This window comes from Crocodylus porosus, unplaced genomic scaffold (assembly GCF_001723895.1).
Source record: "Crocodylus porosus isolate Cpor-Errol unplaced genomic scaffold, CroPor_comp1, whole genome shotgun sequence".
Taxonomy (NCBI): domain Eukaryota; kingdom Metazoa; phylum Chordata; order Crocodylia; family Crocodylidae; genus Crocodylus; species Crocodylus porosus.
In genome coordinates, this window is record NW_017728886.1 from 206,198,447 (window position 1) to 206,223,001 (window position 24,555).

General features: G+C 42.0%; 1 protein-coding gene across 2 annotated transcripts in view; it reads right to left on the reverse strand.

The window, feature by feature from the left end:
- CA8 (carbonic anhydrase 8) overlaps positions 1-15,299 on the reverse strand; it is a 77,487-nt gene extending 62,188 nt beyond the window's left edge. The window contains exons 1-3 of one of the 2 annotated variants that reach the window (XM_019548470.1): positions 15,098-15,298; positions 14,094-14,285; positions 9,081-9,205 (exon numbers count right to left, since the gene is read on the reverse strand). In XM_019548470.1, the coding sequence (XP_019404015.1) occupies positions 9,081-9,205; positions 14,094-14,285; positions 15,098-15,176 (396 nt within the window). In that variant the 5' untranslated portion in view covers positions 15,177-15,298. Of the gene's footprint in view, positions 1-9,080; positions 9,206-14,093; positions 14,286-15,097 lie in introns of both variants that reach the window. The other variant, XM_019548479.1, reaches the window with a different exon arrangement.
- Positions 15,300-24,555: the final 9,256 nt, after the last annotated feature.

Consider the following 24,555-nt stretch of genomic DNA (forward strand, 5'->3'; position numbering starts at 1 on the left):
CTAATGGGATGCACCCAGAGAGTGGTGGTGGACGGGTCGCCATCAACCTGGAAAGATGTGGGCAACGGAGTTCCCCAAAGTTGAGTCCTTGGACCAGTGCTATTCAATGTCTTCATCGGTGACTTGGATGAAGGCGTGGAGAGCACTCTATCCACGTTTGTGGATGACGCTAAATTATGAGGTAAAGTAAATACACCAGTGGGCAGGGAACAAATCCAGGCAGATCTGGACAGGTTGGAGAAGTGGGCAGAACAAAACAGGATGCAGTTCAACAAGAACAAATGCAAAGTGCTGCACTTAGGGAGAAGGAATCACCAACACACTTACAGGCTGGGGGATGACCCTCTCAGCAGCACTGTAGTAGAAAGTGATCTCAGAGTCATAGGTGACTCCAAGATGAACATGAATCATCAATGTGATGAAGTGATCAGTAAAACTAACCACACCTTATCATGCATTAGCAGGTGCATCACAAACAGGTCCAGGTATGTGATACTTCCCCTCTATGTGGCACTGGTGAGGCTGCAGCTGGAGTACTGCATCCAGTTTTGGGTGCTGTACTTCAAGAGGGATTTGGATAACCTTGAGAGGGTCCAGAGGAGGGCCACTCATATGGTAGGGCCTTAGCTGCAGGTCCCAAACTAGGAGAGATTGAGGGACATGAATCTCTTCAGCCTCTGCAAGGGAAGGCTGAGAAGTGATCTTCTACAAATTGATCATGAGAGGACAGCAAGGGGTAGGAGATGTTTTGTTTACCAGGGCACCCCTTGGAGTAACTAGAAATAATGGCCACAAACTGACAGAGAGCAGATTCAGGCTAGACATCAGGAAGAACTTATTTATGGTAAAGGTTGCCAGAATCTGGAATGGGCTTCCAAGGGAGGTGGCACTTTCCCCTACCCTGGGGGTCTTTAAGAGGAGAATGGACAAGCACTTGGCTTCAGTCATCTGACCCCAGTGCTCTTTCCTGTCCAGGGCAGGAAGTCTGACTTGATGATCCACTGAGGTCCCTTCCAACCCCAATATCTATGAGTCTGTGAATCTATGCTATATAGCCCTCACAGCAGATGTCAGTGTGACTGAAGTCCCCCATGAGAACCAAGGCCTGTGATTGGGAAACTTCCACTAGCTGTTAGAAGAGAGCCTCATCCACCACTTCCTCCTGGTCTGGTGGTCTATAGACCCCCACCATGACATCACCCTTGTTGCTCTCCCCTCTGACCCTAACCCAGAGACTCTCAACAGGCCTATTTCCAGTTTCAAACTGGAGCTCTGAGCAATCATATGGCTTTTATGTAAAGTGCAACCTCTTCTCCCCTGCCTGTCCTTCCTAAACAGTTTTCACCTATCCATGACAGTGCTCCAGTCATGCAAGCTATCCCACCAAGTCTCTGTTATTCCAATCACATCATAGTTCTATGACTTTGCAAGGACTTCCAATTCTTTCTTGTTTCCCAGGCTCCATGCATTTGTGTACAGGCACCTGAGGTAAGTAGTTGATTGCCCTGATTTCTCAGGAAGTATGAGAAATTGCCTACTCCTGTTCCACGCCCCCCTCCATGCTTGCTTTTCCTCCAGGTCTCCCACTTTCTCACTTACCTCAGGGCTTTGGTTTCCATCCCCCGGTGAACCTAGTTTAAAACCCTCCTCATTAGGTTAGCGAGCTTGTCTGTGAAGACTTTCTTCCCTCTCTTCATCAGGTAGATACCATCTCTTCCCATCAACCCTTCTTTTCAGAAGAACAACCCATAGTCAAAGAAGCCAAAGCCCTGCTGAAAACACTACTTGAGCATCCAGGTGTTGATCTGCAGGATGCACTTGCCCCTGCCTGGGTCCTTTCCCTTGACCAGAAGGATCAACAAGAACAGAACCTGAGCCCCCAACCCCTTGCACTCAAAGCCCTGTAGCCACTTTTGATATGCTTGGGAGCTCCTGCCCAAACTCTGGCCAACATCAGTTTTAACTATTCACATGAAGAGAAAATGAAAGCAGTAGGATGGGTTCCTCAATCACACTGATTTTATACTCTTAAATAGATTCATGTGATGAAAGAGAATAATCATTTTGTCATCCTGCATCTGATTTATTTCATTCTCGTAGAAAGTTGGCCTGAATCCCATGCCTTCATAATTGTGCTGAAGTGAGGTGAACTAAGGTTCCTCCTAAATGGATGTGGAGTAGCAGTAGGAGTATGTTGTCTTACAAACATAATAATTGACTTCTCTCCAATGAGCAATTACTCTTTAATATTGTGCACTACAGAAACTCAGAGTACATTTTTTCTTAATGCTAGCCAAGTTTCCATCAAATTAATAATCTGCATATGTATCCTTCATAGCATTCTGCTGAACTGCAGATTTGTATACTGCATTAGGATTGTGTAATAGTATAATGCATCTGTTTTAGATGGTCTGTTTGTCTTTAGGTGCCAGACTGGGACTCAGGAGTGATCTTCATTTATCCAGAGTTCTTAAATATTTTAGGCTTTGTAGTATCTGAGCACCTCATTGTAGATAGTAAGGCTGGGTATGTGTCCGATGCAATTCTAATGATGGCTCTGAATTTGTATCAGGAAGTAATATGCCTTTTAAAGTATTTTATAATCACTGCTGGTTTGAAGCTGGATCTAAATAAAACTATAGCTTATACTAAAAAAAATTACTCTAAGTTTTACCCAAGTTCCTTGTCAGTAGCAATTCTGAATGTAAATAACCATTCAATATTATGTTGTTTTATTTTTTAAAGTTTTTTAAAGTATTTTAATAATTTCTGAGCATAATTTCCAAATTAAGCAGTGATAAAAGCATTTTTAACCACTTCTTCCTCACCTTGAACAACAAGCACCCCTTTGTTTTAATTTACAGGGACTTACATAGTTCATGGGCTAGTGTCATGGGAGTCAATTCTCTCTTTACAAGGAAGAAGTCAATGAGATCAATGAGGTGAAGAGGATTTAGTCTTTTGTGTAAAACATTCCCTTTAGGTTTTATTGCTCAGATCATGATCCCATTAAAGTTAATGGTAAAACTCCCATTAACTTCTGTTGTAAGGGATTGGTTTCTAATTTTGGGAACAAGTGATGTTATAGGCCAAATCCTGTTTGCTTTCCTCACCTAATCAGTAATGAAGTTAATGGGAGCACTTATTTTAGTAAGGTGAGTAGGATTTGTGTAGGCACTGAGGTAACAGGAAATTTCCAGGCCCTAGGTTACTATTTGATGCATTTTGCCAGTTTTGATGTTGCCAAGCAAGCCATGAAAATAAGGATATTAATTACAATGAAGGTGAGCAAGATTTGGTCCAAAATGCTTTCACAAAAAATAATTCTGCTATTCTTCTTTTTTCACATTTAATTTAAAGGTCAGTACAAACTTGGCAGGCTGAAAGCATGAAGATTTCCCCAAAATAGACTTGCACAGCATAAACATCTGTTTTTTTAAAGATGTGCATATTAAAAATCCTAGTCACACACTATGTATTGTTAAACAGATTGTGAAGATGACTGGGGGTAGAGAAACATTATATCACAATATGAATCTGAAACCATGACACTGTACTTCAGTTAGATACTTAAAATGGTACTATTGCAGATGAGCAAAAGGAAATGCCATTATTTAATTAGACAGAGAATGTGTTATGCATTTTTTCAGACTGTAGCAGGCAGTTTGGGACTTTATTTTGTTATTTTGTTCATATGAAAGTTCACATGAGAGACAATAACAAGTTTTTCTCTTCCTGTGTATCTGGGAAAGGTCTCTAAGTGGTTAGCAGCTTATTCCCCTCCACTGAAAATTTTCACAAGGTTTGGCACTAACATCAGCCAACAGCTTAAGGGACTGGATTATACATAAATCTCCTTTCTCCTCCTACTCAAGTGATCACCATTGACAGGAAACATGTTTGCTCAGCTTCCATTTTATTTTATAGGCACTTTCTGAGCTTAACTCTGAAAAAACAACTGTTCCCTTTAGTTTAGACTTCGCCTTTAACTACCCCACCCTAGAAATTACCTAGAGGAAGAAAACATTTCATGGAGTTACGATTTCCTCCATGCTTCCCCCTTCCTTTAGGAGGGTACCAAAAGCCAAGGAAATGGAACGAATATTAAGTTTGTTGTCATCACACTGTTTGTGTTGCTTATATGTTATGCCCCTCACCTGTCTTATCTATTTAGGTTGTAAACCCCTTGGGCTGGGACCCTCTACTACTCTGTGCTTTTAGAGTGCCCAGAACAATTGAGCAATTTGCTTGGTTGTCCATTAGGCAGATTATTCCTAGTGATGGTGATGGTATTTTGCTGCTGTGGTCTGTAGAAGCAGTAAATTGCTAGCCCCTATCCCTGCAATAAGCAGCAAATGGGAGTGGGAAGAATCAAGGGCCCATCCTTTCCCCAGCACCCTTTTCCCATTCCCCACTCATCTTCTCAGAAGAGGAAGAGAATAGTAAGGTTGATGCACCCCAGTTACTTTTTTTACACCCAGGATCAGGCATGGGAAACTCCCAGGGGGATTTACCCCTCTGCAGAGGTGTTAGGTTCGGCACCCTGAGCTGACAGGGATTAACTACTGCTGCAGGCAGGGGTGCTGTCTATTGGCAAAGATAGTAGCTAAAGGGTTAACATGACAACCACCACTGATTTCCATACCAAGCAGCCCTGTGGAATCCTTAAATTTGACAGTAAGAAAAGGATCTATTGGACAGACAAGAGAGTTAACCGCCTGGCTGCACCAGCTTCTCCCTCCAAGCATCTCTTGTGGTAGGAAATGGAGGGGAGAGGTGAGGTTGATGAGAAGACTCCAGCCCCCATTTCCTGTGGCCAGAACCTTTATTACCCCTGCCTCTATCAGACCACCCCTCATCTCTGCTCGAACAGCACACTTACTTTGTACCTGCAGCTTTTGCCCTACTAGTCCACCCCTCCTGTCTTTGTGCAAACATACTATATGCTGCTGCCTAACTTTCAATATCTGATTCTATTTCCTTGCACAAAGCTATCTTTTATTTTTGAGTCCATTGTTAAAAATTTAACAGAAGAAGCAGGAGCCAAAAGGTAAAGCAGCATTCTCACTATGGAGAAGTATTCACTATAAATTATTTCTGAAAAAGGCTCCACAAGTTGATTCTTCCCAATTTTTTGCTTGAAAGGCAAAATTGGGCATTGTATTTTTTTCTTGGAACAAAGAAAGGAGGATTTTAAGAACATGTATAGTTCATATATATTTTTCTTTTTTTTAAAAGCTGTTACAAAATGTACTGTTTACTGCTCTGCTTGGCTTTTCAGTACAATGGCAACTACAGATGTTTCAGTAAAACTGATAATGTGTATATTAATGTCAACATTTTGATTCCTTCAGTCAGGGAAGATTCCAAACAGGTTTTAATTAATCTCAAATAATAACAATAACAATGAACGTGGCCTTTGAGTCACATGAACAGCATTTTTCTCAAAGCCGTGTAAAATATCTCAAGTGGCTATGCCAAAGGTCATGGTATCAACTTAATTCACAGTCTAGATAGCCATGAACTTGAATGTCCTAACCTTGTGCACGATCCCCAGCTGTCTAATGAGTAAATAATGGGTTATTATGCTGAGAAATAGAGGATATGGTTTAATTTCTATCAAAATAGCTGTGATATCAAAGGTCAAGAACTGCAGGAAGGAAGTAGGTAGTTGTCTTCTCCAAGTTTGAGAAGTAACATTCCTTTTAAAAGAAGGTGTACTTCACAAGGGTCATTACATGAATATGTTGTAGCTATTCTGGAAATATCGGGCCCAGTGTAATAAGGCACAGGTTTATAGAACAGATCCCTGAATCACAGAGTCCTTTCAAAATCAAATTGCTGCTCACATCATTTGTAGCCAGATATCCCAGCAATACCAGTTTAAATCCAAAGTAACTACATCAGCTTCAGTGGAATTACTCAGGATTTATAATAATGTAGTATACAACATTATCTGGTCACCTGTTTCTTGCATTGCTAATAGTTTTAATTTCTCATCTCAGTCTTCAGTTTTATTTTTCATCTAAATATTCAGCCACTTGGTTTGTTTCCTCTTCAAAGCCTTATTCAAAAGTTTTTTTGTTTATTAATGCAAATGTACTTCCAGTTTGTAAAGCAAAAATCATCAGCAAGCACAGATGTTCCCTATTAGTTGAATAAACAGGGGCTTTTCAGTGGATTTATGAACATGCAATAGGTGCATTTGAGAATGAAAGGACAAAGTCTGAGGATATGCATGCACGTGGTTTAGATAGTACCTATCGCTGTTAATTACCAGTCCTAATATGGATAAACTGACTATCAGCTACTGCCAAAAAAACACCAGTGTAACAACTGAGAAAATAGCTTTTGTGCTCTCCTGATCAAAGTTTTCTGTGAAAGTAATTAGGGAAATCTCTGGAATGAAGAGGATAGATAGAATCTGGTATTCTGTAAGCTTTGACATGGATCAGACTATTGAAGAAAAGAGGTCATAAACAACTCTTTTAACCCTTCTCAGGCTTTATAAAATGCAATTTGGACCAAAATCTAGCCACTTGATAAGTACATGGCAAGGAAACTCAAAAGTAGAGGCTAGTAAAGTAGAGGCTAGTATAGAGTAGGTGTGTTCCACAAAGAGTGTCTCCTCCAGCACTTTGATCCTCCCAAAAGCAATGCAAAGACTTAATTCCATAGGCTGTCCTTGGTATCTCTTGCAGGGAAGAGATGGATTAGAAGACAAAGGGGTCTAGTCTGCCCACATATATGTTTGTGATATCTGCCCCTACTATACCACCCCCTTGCCCCTCTACTAAAAAAATAATCTGCACACCTGCATAAATCTGCACATTCACACTGCTCCTACAGAATGTTAGAACTCAAATATTTTTCCCAAAAAACCTCCATCTCTGTAGACCCATGCTGTTATCACCTGTATAATTAAGATTGCTGGATTGGAATATAGCCAAAATGTAAAAGGCAGGGTAGGATCTAGATTGCCTTTTGTTCTCTACAGGACATCCCTCACTGTCAGAAATGTTCAACTATTTTGTAGCGCTGCCCTTAAAAGAGGGAAGCACTGAATCCATCTTTGGATGCTTCTCTGACAAATCTCTGAGTTGCATTCTGACCTATCTCAATTCCTGTCCCTTTTTTTTAAGTTCAGCCTTTTTTAAGAGTTCACAAGCTTTTAGAAGTAGGTCTACCCCTGGACCGAGATGGGGGAATGCTCTGAGAATTCTGATTGGTGAGACAAGGAGGTTCAAAATACCATCTGTACTGTTCTCTAGGTATCCCTTGATAAATAACAGAACAGTAAAGGTAGTTTTGATGTGTTAAATCCCTTCTGTGCCTAACACAACTCACACTTATACCACTTCTAGTGGGGTCACTGGGTACTGAGTTTCCCTCTAGATGCTACAGTTGATCTCAGCCTTCTAAGCAGCCTCAGCCCTTCTTTGTATTGCACAAGTTGTCCACTGCCCCAAGGGAGCTATCGCAGCATCCTGAAACAGATCTACTACCTTTACATCTGGCTTTGTGCTGATGAACTGGTGCAAAGTAACCACAGCAGGGTACAATATCTGACCTCATATTCTTAACTCAGATACTTCAGGGTACAGACAGAAGTGCAGCTCCCCAAAGTAACTCAGAACACTTTTGTAGTTCTGAGTTACAATCATCCCCTGGGCCAAACAGAAGTTCTAGGGGGGAGGGGAAGTGAGCTGCTGGCTTTGAGCCTGCAGCTGATTTACCCTTGCAGTAGCCCCTCCTTGCTGCCCAGCCATGCTGTTTTCAGAATGGGAGAGCAGAGGGAGCTCATTCTAGGGGTTCCCCAGCAAATGCTGGAGGGTGACGTGGGGGAAATAGAGGTCCCCCACCTTGGGGAGAGCTCTAATGTACTTGCCCCACCCTCCAGCAGGGCCTGAAAAAGCCCCAGGCAGAACTCCCTCCTCTCCCTTTCCCCCCTCCCATTCTGAAAACAGCTTGAAGGCTGGGAGGCAACGCAGACATAAGTTACAGAAGATGCTGTTTTGAAACATCTTCATCTGACCCCATATGCAATAAGGGTTCAGATTTTTGCCCTATCAGCCATTTTGAAGCAGTCAGCAGCTGTGCACTTGTATTTGGTCATGGCTATAGACCACATCCTGTGCCAGATAGGGTGAAAATTGTCACTTCTGTCTGCACCCTCAACAGTTTCCTCTTAAATTTGTTTCTATTTCACAAGTCCATGTGAATTGTTTTACTTATTTCTTACAACAAATGCTCTAATCCGCCGGAGGAGGGAGGGAGGTTGTTTGGGGGTTTTTTTAACCACACCTCAATCCCAGCCAGCTGGAGTTCATGAATAACCCTACAACCAGAAGTATCCTACAGCTTTACAAGGAGGGTGCAAATAAAAACAAAATTCTGTTTTAAGCCTCCATATTATTATAATAACTAACAAGGAATAATTTTTTAAACCTATGAAAAGAATTGAAAAGGTCTTGACAAGGAAAATTATGAAAAGCACAGAAAATGAATGGCCTGCTGCAGAAGTTCAGTCATAGGACAACAGGCTGTATATCTAATGTACAGCTCAAGTTTTCAAATTGTTATGCTTTTGCCCTACTTTCACAGTGGTATTTCACCAAATGCTAAAGAAGATATTCTTTCATTTTCAGATATTTAAAAGTTTTTATGAACAAAATAATTTATGCTTCTTAAACAAGTCTAACCCAAATTATTATTTACCACAAAAGGTTTCCTGCAGCTATTTTTCCTCAACTAGAGCTATTAGTCAAGGTGACATAGGGAGTGTTGAAATAGCAAATCTTGTTAGAATGCTAATATTATTAAGACAGAAGTTAATAATTCTGCAAGTTAACTTTATGGCCAATTAATCATGCAATACTATATGTGCTAGAGGCATCTTACCATAGACACAAATATCAATTTATTAGCATTAAAGCACACTCCAGAAACTTTTTGATTTGAATATAAATCAATATAATGTTGAGCTAAAATAGAAGGTCTTTTGAACTACCAGGTATTCGGGCAATGATTTAACATCTTGTTCATTTAAAAGGCATTGTGCTATGCAGTGTCACTCTTACCTCCATGGGAAAAGCTTTAAAATTAACAGTGTGTTCAGAACCACGCTGGTTTTCTCTTCCCCAGTGAAATCGAACATCATATAGTTCAAACTCATGTCCCCGAGGTAATGGCCCACCTACTAACACTGGAAAAGAACACAAATGGTGACAGACTTAACTTTCCAAGAAGACAAGCTGCTGAATACATTCTCTACAAACAATGGGGAGATTGTTGAAAACTTCTTTATTATGAGCCATCTGAGAGAAGCAAAGCAACGTTAGCATGCCTGCTACCTTTTCTTCTGCATTATCACCCAGCTGCAGAACCCCAGTTCATTCTCAATTATATACGGCAATGGAAATTGTATTACGCTGAAATCTTGATTTTATGAGGCAGAACAGGTAGTCATAATGCAAGATAAAAAGCATTGTACGTTTATCACTCCAGAGAGTGAATAGGTTTATAGACTGATAACCAAACAGCAGGTCTCTGTTCTAACCAGATGATGAGGTTTCCTTCTGGTATAACACTAAATAATTGCCTCCCGGTTGTTGTGAGGAAATCTGTCAATAAAAATAAGATAGAAACTCTTAGCTGCCAGTGTTTTCTTAGGTCATGATATTTTGTCATAAGCCACCTATCAGGCTGCAAGGTATGCAAGGCCTTATGTTCAAACTAATCAAACCTAAACAGTAGCAACATGCCGCATTTGTGTACAGAACAGACCACCCAACTTCCAGCATTTTCTTCTCCTGCTTTCTAAAACCCACTTCAGTGAATTTGGGATAATGTCTTTAAAGTAAAACAGAGCTATCCAGCTCCAATTATAATAAATGATAAATTGGATATTTTACCTAAATTCATCTTTTCATGCATAAATAGTGCATAGTTATAGTTAGTTGTAAATGTTTAAGAACTCTGTCCTGCTTCCTTCTATAGAAGAATTTGGTTCAGTGAGTCCTGAAGCTACTTAGGACCAAATGTTGCATTCTGGCAAATATATGCAGCCCTTCACTAAAGTCAAAATGTGTTGTGGGTTCATACCAGTGGAAGATTTTTGCCTCAAGGTTACAGTTTCATGCACCTGCTACAAAGCACATTAAAACTCAAGTCTCCCATATCCTGCAATGGACTTTGGATTAGACCCTCCAGGATTCCATTAAATATTTCTCAATTACATTTTATTGGGATTTATGCAATGAGAAAACAGGGTAAATTTGCAGAGACCAAATTAGAGCTACATATATAGTATATGCTTTCATGAGCTAGACCTCAGATGCTGTAAAGGATATGCACAGGGCACTGTATTTACACAGAGATCCACAGCTTTAAGTCATTTCTGAGTGTTAACCAGATATGATCTCACCTTCAGTTTAAAGAAGTCATTCTGACAAAATAATGGTAAAATCCACCAGCTACATCGTATTGTCCAGTTTGTCACACAATAGCAACAAAATTAAAATTAAGACAGGCAATTGTAAAATGTACAGAAGTAAAACTCACCATTTAAAATATCTGTAACAAGTTAAAGCAGAAGACAAAGTAACAATTTTTAATAAGTATCCTTATGGTGATAAAGGCTATATACAATTAAAATGAGGCAGCACACTCTTAAACTACATTAAACTGTGCATCTTGAATTCCTAACTATATCCCTAGAGACCCAGTACTAGCTGTCAGCTTTGCAAATCTGGTAAACTTTAAGGAAACAAAGGTGTCCAGGATAAAGGAAAATTCTGTGCATATTAATGTTATTTATTTAGTAAGTGAAATATTTCACTGTGTTTTTTAAAATACTGCTATCTTCTGTGTGTGCTTAGAAACGCTCTGTGTAGAAATATTGTTTTGGAAATATATGAACATTACCACATGAATTTGTGAAGCTAAATTCACAACAATCAACATGTAGCAAGAATATCATCAAAACATGTTTTACTTCTCAGAAAAGTGTGATCCCCACTGGAAAATCTTATTGAAAAAGTCATGATGGAGCCCCTTTGACCTGTACTGTCAGAACATGAGAAGCATTTGTTAATAAAGTATCTCCTAAAATACTTCTCAATATTCCAGTGATTCAGGAAATATTCTACACCACTGCAAAGTTAATCAAGCCTTCCTAAGCTAAGGCATCATACACAGAGGCCACGACTACACAAAATGCTACTGCACAATAGTAACGAGCTACTGTGCAGCAGCGTCAGAAAAACCTGTGCAGGGACGCTACTGTGCAATAACACCAGTTACTGTGCACTCATTTAGTACTTGGTTATGTAAGCACTAAATGACTGCACACTAATAACTGCAATATGCCACTCTTTTAGACACAGCCAGAGTGATCAAACTAGAAGCATTCCTTTAATTTTTAAATATTTTAAAGGCTAAGCCAAATATGAATTTTATCTGAGATATATATCCTTAATTAAGAATTTAAAAAGCTATCATTAACGATGAGTTGATATTTTAATATATGTTTTAAATTAAAGCATTATATTTTATACAGCTGTAATCTTTTCTATGGCTATTATCACCACAATATCTGTTTACCTCTCATATATTAATTAACTGGATTTTCCAAAGTACTTAGAGTTTAACAGTTCCCATTATGAAAATCAGGCTAAGTGTCCTCAAAGCACCCCTGTGAAGTAGAAAGCTGTAGGAGTTCCAGCAAGGTCAAGGTTTGGCCCACTTAAGGAATAAGGCTCAACTTATTAACTCTTTCCTCTCCTCTCCTCTCCCTATAATGGAACAGATACACCAATTTTACAGATGGAGAACAGGGAGATTAACTGCTATGAAAGCTGTAGGAGAGCTGAAAGAAAATGGAGAGGTACTGTACCCTAATCCAGTACCCAAATCACAAGCCACCTTCCCTCTCCTTTATTTTATTCTATTCCATGCTGTTTTCTATGCTACAGTCATCAGTCCAGGCTCACACTGTCTTCAGACTTAAAAAAAATAATATTTTCTTCTCATTTAGATGAAAAGGTGAATGTGCATGTATGTGTGTACATGTACATGTATATGTGAGGATATGGGATTTTTGTGTCTCTCTTCTTTCTTTATAATACTAAAAATTGCTTTTGTGGGGACACTAGGTTCAAGTGAGTTTTACATTTAAACATGCAAGCAGTGAAGTTTGTGATTATTCTTGTTTCCCATGCAAAGTAACTTCATAACCTGTCAAACTAGGTGCAGAGCAGGCCCTGTCGTCTGAGTACATAAGCCTCACCTTATCATGGTCAAAATCAGAATTTCTATTTAGTGGGATATTCCAAAATTCTAGAGACAAGTGGTCTCGATCAGACCAAAAAGTTAAAAATAAATTAAAATAGACAAATAAAATTAAATTTCTCAAGAAATGGAAAAATGGGGGTGGGGGGAAATCATTGTAAAACTTCAAAGCAAAATTGAGTATGAGAGCTTTTCTCTCAAGCTGCAGGCCTCCTGGCTCATTTACAGTTCTCAGGTATCCTAGGATCTCAGCATCAGTCTCTGTCAAGGAGCACAGAAGCTTGGGGTACCCCAATTCCAGCCAGGGTTCTCAGAGCTTCAGCTTCTTCCTATGAAACCAGGAGCCAAGTCCCAACTAGAGCCAGAGCTCCTAGTTCCACAGACTTCCCCCAAGAAGGATGGATGTCCTGGGATCTTTGCCTCCAAGGCAATCTTGCTACTACACTGCTGTACAGCAGAAGTTTCCAAGCTGAGGCCCATGTACCAGGGACGGTCCTCCAAACACTTTCTAGTGATCTGTGGAGAGCTGACACACAATGCTAGCTTTTATCTTTATTCCCAGCTGCTAAATTGTATTAAAAAGCAGCAAACAAACTCAACAATATTATGTTTTCTGAGTATTAACATTAATCCCTAATGCTAGCACAACATACTAAAGCTCATATCAAAGATGTAGAGTGCTTATCTGCTTCTGTTGATATACAAATCTCTTATCTCTATTATTGGATTGGAGAAAATAAGCATCAGGGCTAGAGGTTGTGCCTTTGGTCATCTCTCTTTACACACAAGGAGTGCCTCAGCATGGGAAACCAGGGGATATCATCTAGGGAGCCCGACAGTGCCAGGAGGCAGCACTACTGGACTATCTTGTACTCTGGCAACTGTCAGGTACACAACAGACCCCATCAGGCAGCACAGGTTAGAAAGAATCTAAGACTCCTTGAATTACACATGGGCTGAATTGACCCCTGACTAATAGGAAAAGCACTAAGAATTACCTCTCTCCCCATTCTTTCTTGAACCTCAAGTCTTGCAAAACTGACAACTCATCAAAAGCCGATGTTCTGGCCCTGGAATTCTTCCAGAATTGCACCTGGAAATGCTTCCTTTATTGCCTTCTAATTAATTCTGAGGTAATTAGTGGTGCAATGCCATTACAATTGACAGCAATTTGCATCTGGAAAATGTGCATTGTCAATATTCTAAGCAGAAGCACTGTGTTTCATTCCAAATCATCTCTGCTAGATCAAATCACGGTCCACAGTATCCATACGTTGTCTCATCCTGTACTCATTTAAATTAATGTAGACTCCTCTTGACTTACATGGGCTTTAGGTCAGGTTCACAGATCTTAGTCAACTAAACTACATGATAAAATTCAGGTTGTCTTAGGTTATATTCTGGGCTATTTCTGAACTGCAGGCACTTGTTAGCTAAAGGGAATTAGGTCACAAAGCCACAAGTGCCTATTTTCAGCAATGCATCATCCTATGAAACAAACTGACAACAAAGGTCCTTGTCTTAAGGATGAATGATTTGATTTCTAACAGGTTCTCAAAAAGAACATCCAGTTTTGGACTATAATCAATTCACGAGACCTTCACCTGCTTTCTTTGAAGTCAGGGGCAAAATTCCCACTGGCTGCCAGGATAAGCAATGATCAGCCTCCCAGTTGCACAGAAGGAAGGTCAGTTTCTTCTCTGCTTTACGAACAATACACCTTGCACATTTAGACACCAATAAAAACCATAAAATGATGTTTTGCTTTGTGCAAAAAAGATGGAAACCCTGTTGGAGCATACCTGATTTCGACTTCAGGACAATCTGAATCGAATGCCCATCGTTGATGACTTCGCAGTCCCGGCAGACAACATAGTTTGGCGCCAGGCGCACTTCCAGGAGAGAAGGGTCATACTTGGCTTCTCTCGAATTCAGGTTGATCGGAGACTGGTATTCCCCATTTGCATCAGGAAAGATCAGTCCCCACTCCACTCCTGCAACATGAAATCACGTGGAAATAAATTCAGAGAGCTTTGCCGTGATGGAGATGCAATCTGATGGGATTAGGACAAAGGCAAATAATGAGTCCTTTCCCTCAGTATCAGCCTCAAACCCAAATGATTCATAGAAAATGAGGGTTTGAAGGGACCTCCAGAGGTCATCTAATCCAACCTCCTGCTCAAAGCCAGACCATCCCCAAGTACATCATCCTAGTCAAGGCTATGTCTACCAGGGTCTTAAAAACCTCCAAGGAGATCCCACAACCTCTCAGGATGGCCTGCTCCAGTGCTTCACTACCCTAAAACATTGGATTTCTTTAAAGCCACCCCCGCTCCACAAGTTTTCTCAAGACAAGTTTTCAAAACACGGGAGGGTCTACTTAGGAGAACGACTCCAGCCCCAACAGTCCACCACTAACTAGTGTTTGCTTCTGCACAAAAGAAAACGTGAGGAAAAATCCTCCTTCTATGCAAGACAAGCCAGAAATCACCTTCTTGGCTGAGAAATAAGCATCCAGCAAGCTGGCGGCGGGGTCAGCCCCAAAGCAGACCCATCCCTCCAGCCACGCTAGGAAGGCGGGTGGCTCTGCGGCGCTCAGCCATGGGCTGGGCTGGCCGGTCCTGGGCGCAGCGACACCGAGGGCACCTTGAAACGAGCCGGGTTCCCTTCTGTGGGGGCTCGTTTAGGAGGAGCTGGAGCTCGGGTCGGGCGGCGGAGCGGGGGGGCTTGCAGGTGGGCGCCGGAGCCGCTGCGGAGCAAGCCCGGTGGCGGGGGGGGGAGTGCCGCCGCCTCCAGCCGCCTTTACCTTCCTCGTAGCCCCACTCCAGATCCTCGTCCTTCCGCGGGCACGGCTCAGACTCCTCGGTGAAGCTCTTGTCGGCCATGGGCAGGCTCCCCGCTCGGCCGCGGTCTCGGCTCTGCCTGCGGCCGGGAAGGGCGCCGCTCTGCCTCCCTTCCTCCCTGCGTCCGGTGCAGATCAGGCAGCAGCTGGAGGCTCGGCCGGCGCGTGCCTGTGTGTGTGTGCGTGTGTGACACACACGTAGCAGCGAGGAGGGGGCGTGTGGCTGCAGTCCCCTGGCGGGCTCCCGACGCGCCGGGCCGGAGTTGCGCCGGCAGCAGCACAGGAGCAACCTGGCACCGCAGAGAACTTCTTATCCCAGTACTCAGCTGGTCTAATGAAAGCTATCCCAGCTACCCAGAGCACCCTGCCCGCCTGAGTCCTGAACCAGCCAACACCCCTGCAAAAGCAACCCACTGCCTTCGAGTAGGAAGGGGCAGAGTGAAAAGAGCAGCCCTGCTGGGAGAGGAGGACAGCACTTCCCAAACGTTGCCTCAGCATGACCCCCATTGCTGGCCCCGCTTCCTCAGCATGACCCCACTGATGATCCCCCTTTCCTCAGCGTGGCCCCTCGCTCCCAACTCACAGCCCCCCATCCGCTGATGTTGCCACCTCAGCTGCTTGGGAGCCGCTAATCCAGCATTTTTCTGCAGACACCAGAGGAGTGGCGACTAAAGGCTGACAACCACTGAGGGGCAGATTGAGTTGAACAAGGGGCACCTCCAAGTCTAAAAAGGTTGAGAAGCGTTGGGCTAGAGCCGCACTTCCCAAACTTTCCCTCAGCATGACCCCCTTGATGGCCCCATCTCCTCAGCGTGGCCGCTCACTCCCAACCCACAGCCCCCCACCCCCACGACCCCATCAGCTGGTGTTGTCACCCTGTTTCAGGTCGTGACCCACGGTTTGGGAACCACTGGCCTCAGAGGCTGTGGGTGGCTACACACTACAGAAATTGGTATTTGGGGAATGCTGAGGAGAAAGACCATGTAGGCTGCACAGACAGACAGTGTAGACCAGGGGTGCCTCTAGCCCATGAGCCAAATTTGGCCCATGGAGCCATGGCATCCAGCCCACAGGGATCCCCAGGAGTCGGGAAATCTGGCAGTGGGGGAGTGGTGGCAATGAATATGGTCACCCTCCGCCACTGTCAAATTCCTAAAAGCAGGCTGGGACCAGGAAACACTGCCTGTGGCATGTATATCTTAAGTGAGGCAGATACTTCTATTTTGGGCAGAAAAATTATGGAGACACAATATAAGATGGCTGTTACTTCTCTTCCCTCTAGCAGCCATGTGGAGGGAGGGGCAAAGTCCAGGAGGGACAGATCCAGCAGGATACAGTGGCATGGTTGCACCCCACTTTGATTCCTGCTCCACCCAAATTTAAAACCAACTGCCTGACTGCAGACGCAGCATTTCTATTCAGGTAGGGCTGACTTCATAGCTCATTGCACCTGATTCTTGCTAACTGCCCTTCAGTCTACAGATATCAACAACCTTCTCTCCTTTTAATGTTCCATTAATCAAGCTTTCTTCAGCAATGTTGCTGTATATTAGCTACTCCTGCTGTCTCTCCCCCTATTTCACAGCCCTTTGGACTGGTTTTAGCTTTTTTCCAAATCCTGAATCCATGGAGTCCAATTTCAGCAACAGCTATAGTTTCAGCTTTTGGCTGAGTAACTAAGAGCTGCTCTCAATTCAGCTGTGAAATGGTTAAAACTGTAGTATTTGCCTGAGCAGGAAAGGGAGTGTGAGCAAGCTGAAGATAAGACTCTGTCCCTGCTCTCTGCAGCTATAACTGTAAAAAATCTTTTCTTCTTCTTTCTGCCTTCCCTAAAATAAGGTGAGGGTCTTATTTAGTTATGCATGGTACATGAGAAATCTGGTAACAGTCTTGCTGGACTCTTTCTAAACCAAGAGATTATTATCTTCTTAATATAATGTGAAGGACTCTTGCCATGCCATGAGAGAGTCCAGAGAAGAACCACACTCATGATCAGAGGTCAGGAAAACAGACCTTATGATGATAGGCTGAGAGCCATGGGGCTCTTTAGCCTGGAAAAGCGCAGGCTCAGGGGTGATCTGATGGCCACCTACAAGTTTATCAGGGGTGACCACCAGGATCTGGGGGGACGTCTGTTCACCAGAGCGCCCCAAGGGATGACGAGGTCGAACGGTTATAAACTACTGCAAGACCATTTCAGGCTGGACATAAGGAAGAATTTCTTTACTGTCCGAGCCCCCAAGGTCTGGAACAGCCTGCCATCGGAGGTGGTTCAGGCACCTACATTGAACACTTTCAAGAGTAAATTGGATGTTTATCTTGCTGGGATCCTATGACCCCAGCTGTCTTCCTGCCCTTCAGGCAGGGGGCTGGACTCGATGATCTTCCCAGATCCCTTCCAGCCCTAATGTCTATGAAATCTATGCTTGGTGGCATTTTGCTTGACTACAGGGATAGTACTGCAAACAGAATGTCTATAAAGAAACCATCTAATGGTAACTTGAAAGCAGGCTGAAGAAAATATGCACGTTATATAACAGGAACTTTTGTCACTTGAGAAGTTATTCATGCAAGTCTCTCTCACATGTCAATGGCTATACCTAGTAGTATATTTTCCTCTTTAAGCATTTCTTTAATATACCCTAATCATTTCTATTACTATTTATGCCAATTCATTCCATAAATTAATCAACCCTGTGAAAAATCAATTTCTCCTTAACCATCTTTGCTTTTTGACCCCCGAATGAAAATTCACATCCCTTTCCTTCCAGAATAGAATACATCTAAAATAATTCTGTGGAGTCTAGACTCTTTCCATTATGCCTTAAAGATACAGTACTTCATCCATGTCCTTTATTAAGTCTGCCCCTGCAGTAGTTTTCCTGTGGGGAGTCTGTGCTAGAATCTTACACAGGTGGAGAGCTGCATGATAGGATTTGTACTTTCCTGTTTTGTAATAAATACCTGTGAGTAGTTTTCCAAGTCCTCATTCATAACTGAAATTAAGAACTAAGCTACTTACATTTGCTGCCCTTCCTTTTACCTTTCCATTTTTTTCAATAGCTTTCTGAAAAACTGAGCACAGTAGGCAAAGTTTTATTGAATACTTGGCATTGCATTTTTCCCTGGTGCATACTTGGGTTTTTTAATACATCCAAATAGCCTATTACTTCGTTGGCTGCTGCCAGGAACTGTGATATTCTATACAAGCACCTCTTAAATCCTTTTCTACTAAGTTATTTGTGAATCATTTGAAGATTCTGGATAAAATTTCAAAAGGATCTAAGTGTCTTTGGGTCCTAAGTTACCTTGAAAATCAATGGGATTTAGGTTTACCTAAGTAATTTTTAATTTTTTTACAACTTTACACTCTACAGCCAGTTCAGTTCTCTGACCTATGACAAGATTGTCACACACACACTCACAGCAGTTGCAACTCAATAGAATAGTGATTCATTAAAATTAGTACATGTTAGGAGATAACCCCCCACCACCACCATCATGAAAGTAAACAGCTTTGCAACACCTTGAGGGTCCTCAACACATGCTAAACTACTTGAAGGTGCATCTGCTCATGTTCTAACTGTATTTAGTAAGGGTGACACCATCCATATGCAGGAAGTGGAAATATCCTGTAAATTGCTTTACACAGGCTAGAAATTAACATACTTTACACTATTAACTAATATTATTTGTATCCCATGACAATCACTTTATTCTTCAAAATTCAGAATCTTCACTTTAATTAAATACTTTATTTATAGGTGTTCACTGATTTCTATCAGCTGGGCATCTGCAACTCATCTCTTAAGCCCACCTTACACTGATCTTCAGTTTAACAGATTTTAAGAATTTCTGATTATTGGTGAAGGGGAGTAGTTGATTTTAATATAAAAGTACAATAACTACCCATGAAAGAAGTAGATTTTTCGATCCTTACTTGGTCAAAATGCCCAGTGAATCTCAGCTGGATTTTTTCTCAGGGACTGCAGGAATAAATATTACATCAGATCAGCATAATAAGTGAGGTGAATATTATACTATTACTATGGTAGCAGAAGCTGTGAGATATTTTGTTCCATTATTCATTGATTTATTTATTTTTTGTCACAGTAGAACTTAGATCACCTGGGACTGGTACCACATCTTATATGCTACTCTGTTAACAAAGTGAAAGACAGGCCTCCATCCTGTAAATAAGAAAGGGGCAAAAACAAGAATACAGTAGTATCAGGGAGATCATTAATATAGTAAGACATAGAACTCTGGTCTCCTGAGTCCTAATCCAGTGTTCTACCAGCTTCTATCCTGTCTTCTAATATCCTAGCTAGGCAGCTAACTTGGATAGCTTATCTCAGATTGGATGAATTAAAGAAACATTTGTTGAAATCAAGATTAAAAGGTCTCTGATGAACTCTGTGACCTAACTCTGACTAACTCTGGTTTATATTTCTATTTCATTTTTTGAACTTCGTAGAACTGAAAAGACAATTTAGACTAGAGGCAGCTGAGACTCCATTCATCTAATATTTGCTTTTGCTACCTGAAGGATTGTGCTTCAAAATCTTTTCAATTTCTGAAATTACGGTATTATTAAACTGCTATCAATTAGGGCTGTGCAAAGCTTCAGTCCTTGATTTGATTTGACAGAGATTTGGTGGCCAAATCTCTGAATCCAGATTGAATCACAGGACCCTTTAATCTCTCCAAATCAAATCAGTACCCTCCAAAATGATTTGGAGAGATTCGGAAAGATTTGGCAATTCGAAAATAGACACAGCTTTAAATGTTTTTTCTACATACCTCTAGGTAGCAGGCAGCTCATGAATGCTGCGATGCTGCAGATTTGGGAGGCACCAGTCGCCCATGAACCAAACCATTTGATCTAAATAACTTTGGAAAGTTTATATCCATAAATTGTAACTGACAACAAGACACATTTTTTGTAGATTTGAATTGCAAGCTTTGAAAGAAAGTATAATTTCAAGCTTGTACTTCCGGTTTTACAACTGACAAGGGGAGAAGCTGATGGAGAGAGCAGTACAAATTGTTAAGAAAAACTTCTTTAGAAAGATCCATACTGGTTCTGCTGAGCTATAAGGCAATCCTCCTGCCAATCTCTGTAGTAAACATATAAAAGAGGTTTACAGGTCATCAGATTAATACAGCTGACTTTAAAGGCTGTGAAGCTAAGAGGTGACATGCCCAAGGAAGTAACAGGCTTTCTCCTTCTTTCTCTAGAATGCAAAGCTTACACAAGATTACACCAAGAGCCTCAACTGAAACCAATATTAATCTTTAACAATTTTGTCTTTGCAGAGGATAGGGGATAGGAATGTTTCTTTAAAAACTGAATCAGACAAGATGGTCCTGGAGCAGCAAAGATGAGGCAGAGAACAGCTTTAGGGATAATAAAGTTTTGCACGTTTATAGAATCATAGAGTTCAAGGTTTACTTAGTTTAAGCCCCAGAACAGATGTAGAATTCACTATTCTAAGCCATCTCATTCCAGTGAAGAGGAATGCATAAAGAAAGAACATTTCCTGTCTGCTGATCCCACCCTACCCTTCCCTCTACAGGTCACTGTAATAGAAGAGGAGGAAGAGAAACCCTTGCAAGTTCAGTGTGCCTCTGCTTCCCCAGTGTTTGTTTCCTGAAGGATCCTCACCAGAGTTCAGAGCTCTAAATTCTGTAAATTTGTGGACTGACAGCTATTTTTCTGAATCTCAGAAACAAATGGTTTGGCTCAGAATAGAAACAAATGTCCTTATGTTTCACTTTTTTTTAAGGTGTTCTTGAAAATGAGGCCCCCATGAAAGTGTGGTTGGGAGTAGTACAGATTTATATCAAGACTTAGAGAGAAGTGAAGTGCTTGAAAGAAATACTACATTATGGTGTTTGGGGCAAGTTTACAAGTAGGCTGAGCTCTCCTAAATAAAGTGCTCATGTAGTGTTTAAAAGGGGGTGAGGAACACCTGGCTTTCTCCATGAATAACTTCTCTCTCTTTCTAAGACTTGTCAGACACTCACTCACACATTGTCTGACAGTTTTGCTCTTTATTTCTTCCCAAGTTCTACCTTCAAGTTTAGGATCATGATACACATTATACTTAGGATATGTTAACTACACTTGAAAAGTGAGTGTCTGTGTGCACAAGCAGTAAACACTTGCTAAGTATGGTCATATCATAGCAAAGTGACAACTATGTAAGTATGTCCAGATTGTATTAAGTAACACATGTCCAATTATTGTCAGAGTAGTCCACAGTTATGAGAGTTGAAGATTCTGGTGGAGTATGGGGACTGGGATGGACAATCAGCTGATAGTAGGACCCACCCCCCCACCCTGCACTGGAGTCAGTTCAACACTGCCTGTGACAGAGACCCAGCTGAACCCATGGATCCAGTGGCAGGTGTGTATCCAGCATTAGGATTAGAGCAGAGGTGGGCAAAACGCGGCCCAGGGGCTAGATGCTGCCTGCCAGGCCATTCTATCCAGCCCACGAGGCCCCTAAAAAATTTAGAAAATTAATATTAATCTGCCCTGGGTCTGTCATGCACCCTCGATGGCTTGCCAAAACTCAGTAAGTGGCCCTCTGCCCAAAATAATTGCCTGTCCCTGGATTAGAGCTGCTCCTGGGCTCATGTCCCCATGCCTCCCTCTACCCACCACCAACAGGAGAGACCCAGCTTGTCCTGGCATACCAGGGGCAGGCAGTTCCAGACTAGGGTTGAATTTCAGGCTGAAAACTGTGCCGCATATTTTAAAAGGGAACAATGCAACTGAAATTGCTTATTTCTAGAGATGGTTCTACAAAACCATACACTTTTGAAATGACATCTTTTGCCCATAAATTTCTCTGGACAATCCAATGGATGATGGAAGAAAGTGGAGACAATATAAAAGTCTTATTCAGAATGGTCTAACAAAGAGAATCTGACTGTTAGTCTATAAAGAAAAAACAGTTTCCAGTGACAGATTCAAAATAGTTGTATCTTAAGTTTGTCCCAGTAAATGCTTCGCTGATATGTTGGCTCTGCAAGCTAACCTTAAAAACAGTTACCATGTAGAATTATCACTGCTATTAATCTTCTGCCCTATTTTCCTATGTGAACTTGGGTATCTATTGCTAATGTTGTTTGGACCTGCAGGTAGAGAGTAAGATATCTTTACCAACCAACAGAATTAAGGGCCTGCATCCTACAATCACTTGAACATATAAGTTTCTAAGATCCAGACATAAATGCTCCTATGTGTAAACTATCCCTGTCAAGAATCTATAAGCAGAGGAAGATAAATGCTAAACAGCTAACATCATGAACCTAATGGATATGAGAGTCATATGTGCTAAATGGCTGACATCGCTAACCTAATGGATATGAGAGTCATATGTTCCCTTTATGATTCAAAGGGGAATAATAATAGGACTGTGTTACCAATTAGAGTTCACACACACAGCTAGAAAACTATAAACCTGAGAGAGGAGGAGTCATATATGCTTAAAAAAAGGGTGATAGGCAACCAAATATTAGGACCAAAAAGAAATAATCTGAACAGGAATAATTGTAACAAAAAGGAAACCATAGAATCATAGAATAGTAGGGATCAAATGAACCTCAAGTCATCTAGTGCAACCCCATGTTCAGGACAGGATTATCCTTGACAAACCATGATAAATAATAATAAAATAAAACATGGGTGAAAGGTGGTATAATAAAGAATTTAAGGGCCTGATCCAATACTGTACACTGAAGTTCATGAGAGTATTTATACCGATGTGATTTAGCATTGAATCTAGCCCTAGATTTAGGGAAAATATATCAGAAGTCATATCAAAAGCAAAATGCATAGCTATCACCAAGAACTGTAGAAAAAAAAAGAGATGCTTAAAAATATGACAGAATCCTGTTGACTATAGTAGAGTATGGCAGGGCACTGTTGGTACCTGCCACTTTAAGGGCTGGGCCAAGCAACCAGCAGGTACTTGACTGTGGTGGCCATTTTAGATCTCTGGCTGCCTATATAAACAGAGCAGTTCGCTGCTGGCAGGCAGGCAGTGACATTGCCTGGCTGCAAGGTCAACTCAACATCCTGGAGGTAAAGGCAGGAGCTGTAGGGGATTGTTTGAAGGCTCCTGGTCCTGGGTATGACCTAAAACTACACCCTGCCAGGAGTGGGTGGCCTGGTGGGGCTCCCAGTGGTGTGGGAGCCTCCAGGAAATACCAGGCCAGTTACTACCCTGGTGAAAGATGGGTTGGGGTGCCTTAATAACCCCAGGTCCCACAACCAGGTGGGTTACCCCTTGGTAGGGCCAAGAAGGCAGACCCAGGTTAGAGAGTGAGTTATAGACTCAGAAGCCTGACTTAGAATACCCTTGACTGGTCAGTGCTGGGGCCAGAACCAGAACAGTCAAAAGGGCCAGAGGCCCACTGTGAAGGATGCCCAGAGCTGAGGGCCTGGGGTTTCCAAAAGATCTTGAAGGTGAGATGTGGCCAAAGGTCCAGGGGGGACCACTCCTAAGAGGAAAAGAGTTCAGGGAGATAGGCACCCCAGAATGAAGGTGGAGCAGGCCACCTGATTGGAGGGATCTCTTTGGGGTCTAGATTGGGGCCGGTGATGATAAGATCTGTGGATGCCATCTGCAAGGCTTGGGCTGTGGTGTAGGGGAGGAACAGAGCTGCAGACAGCACCCCCTGGCTTTGGGGCAAGAAATGGGCAGCCTCCCACCTAATTAATATCATAATTATATATCATCAAGGCATGGAAGACAAGGAGGTGGGCGGTTGGCCCAGAAACAGGTGGGCAAGCCATTGGTAGACTTGTCCTGAGGAAGCCTCCCTGTTACATGGAGTGAAATGAAGATAAGAGTTTTTCCTAATATATTCAGAGGAAAGGACAGACAAAGGATGAAATAATGATCTTGTGGAACACCAAGGGAAAACAATCATCAAGGGTTCTGACATGGCATAACTCCTACATAAATACTTTTTCATTTTAATAGGAAGGAAATAGGACCAGAGAGACACAGAGAGCCAAATTCATAGAAGAAATAGGACATTCTGGAAAACACTAAAATAGATTTTAAAAAAAGAAAAAAATGTTTTCATCTAACTTTAACCAACCCATATCCTTAAGACTGGGCATGATCCTCATCCAATGCCCACTGAAGGCAAGTTGAGTCTTTACATGGAATTTAGTAGGCATAGAATCACTCTGTCGCTGGGCACTTGTGTGCCCCGCTCCTAATACAGGGTAAGAACTTAAGGGGGAAGGAGTGTAGTGGAGCACTAGGGTGCTCGCTACTAATGAGGGCGATGCAGGCTTAGCTGCCAATTTCCAGGGCAGCCCAGGTGCTGGTTGCTGGGGCAACCAGGCAGGTCATGTGGCCAGGAGGGGGCAGGGCCGGGCCTTTATAAACAGC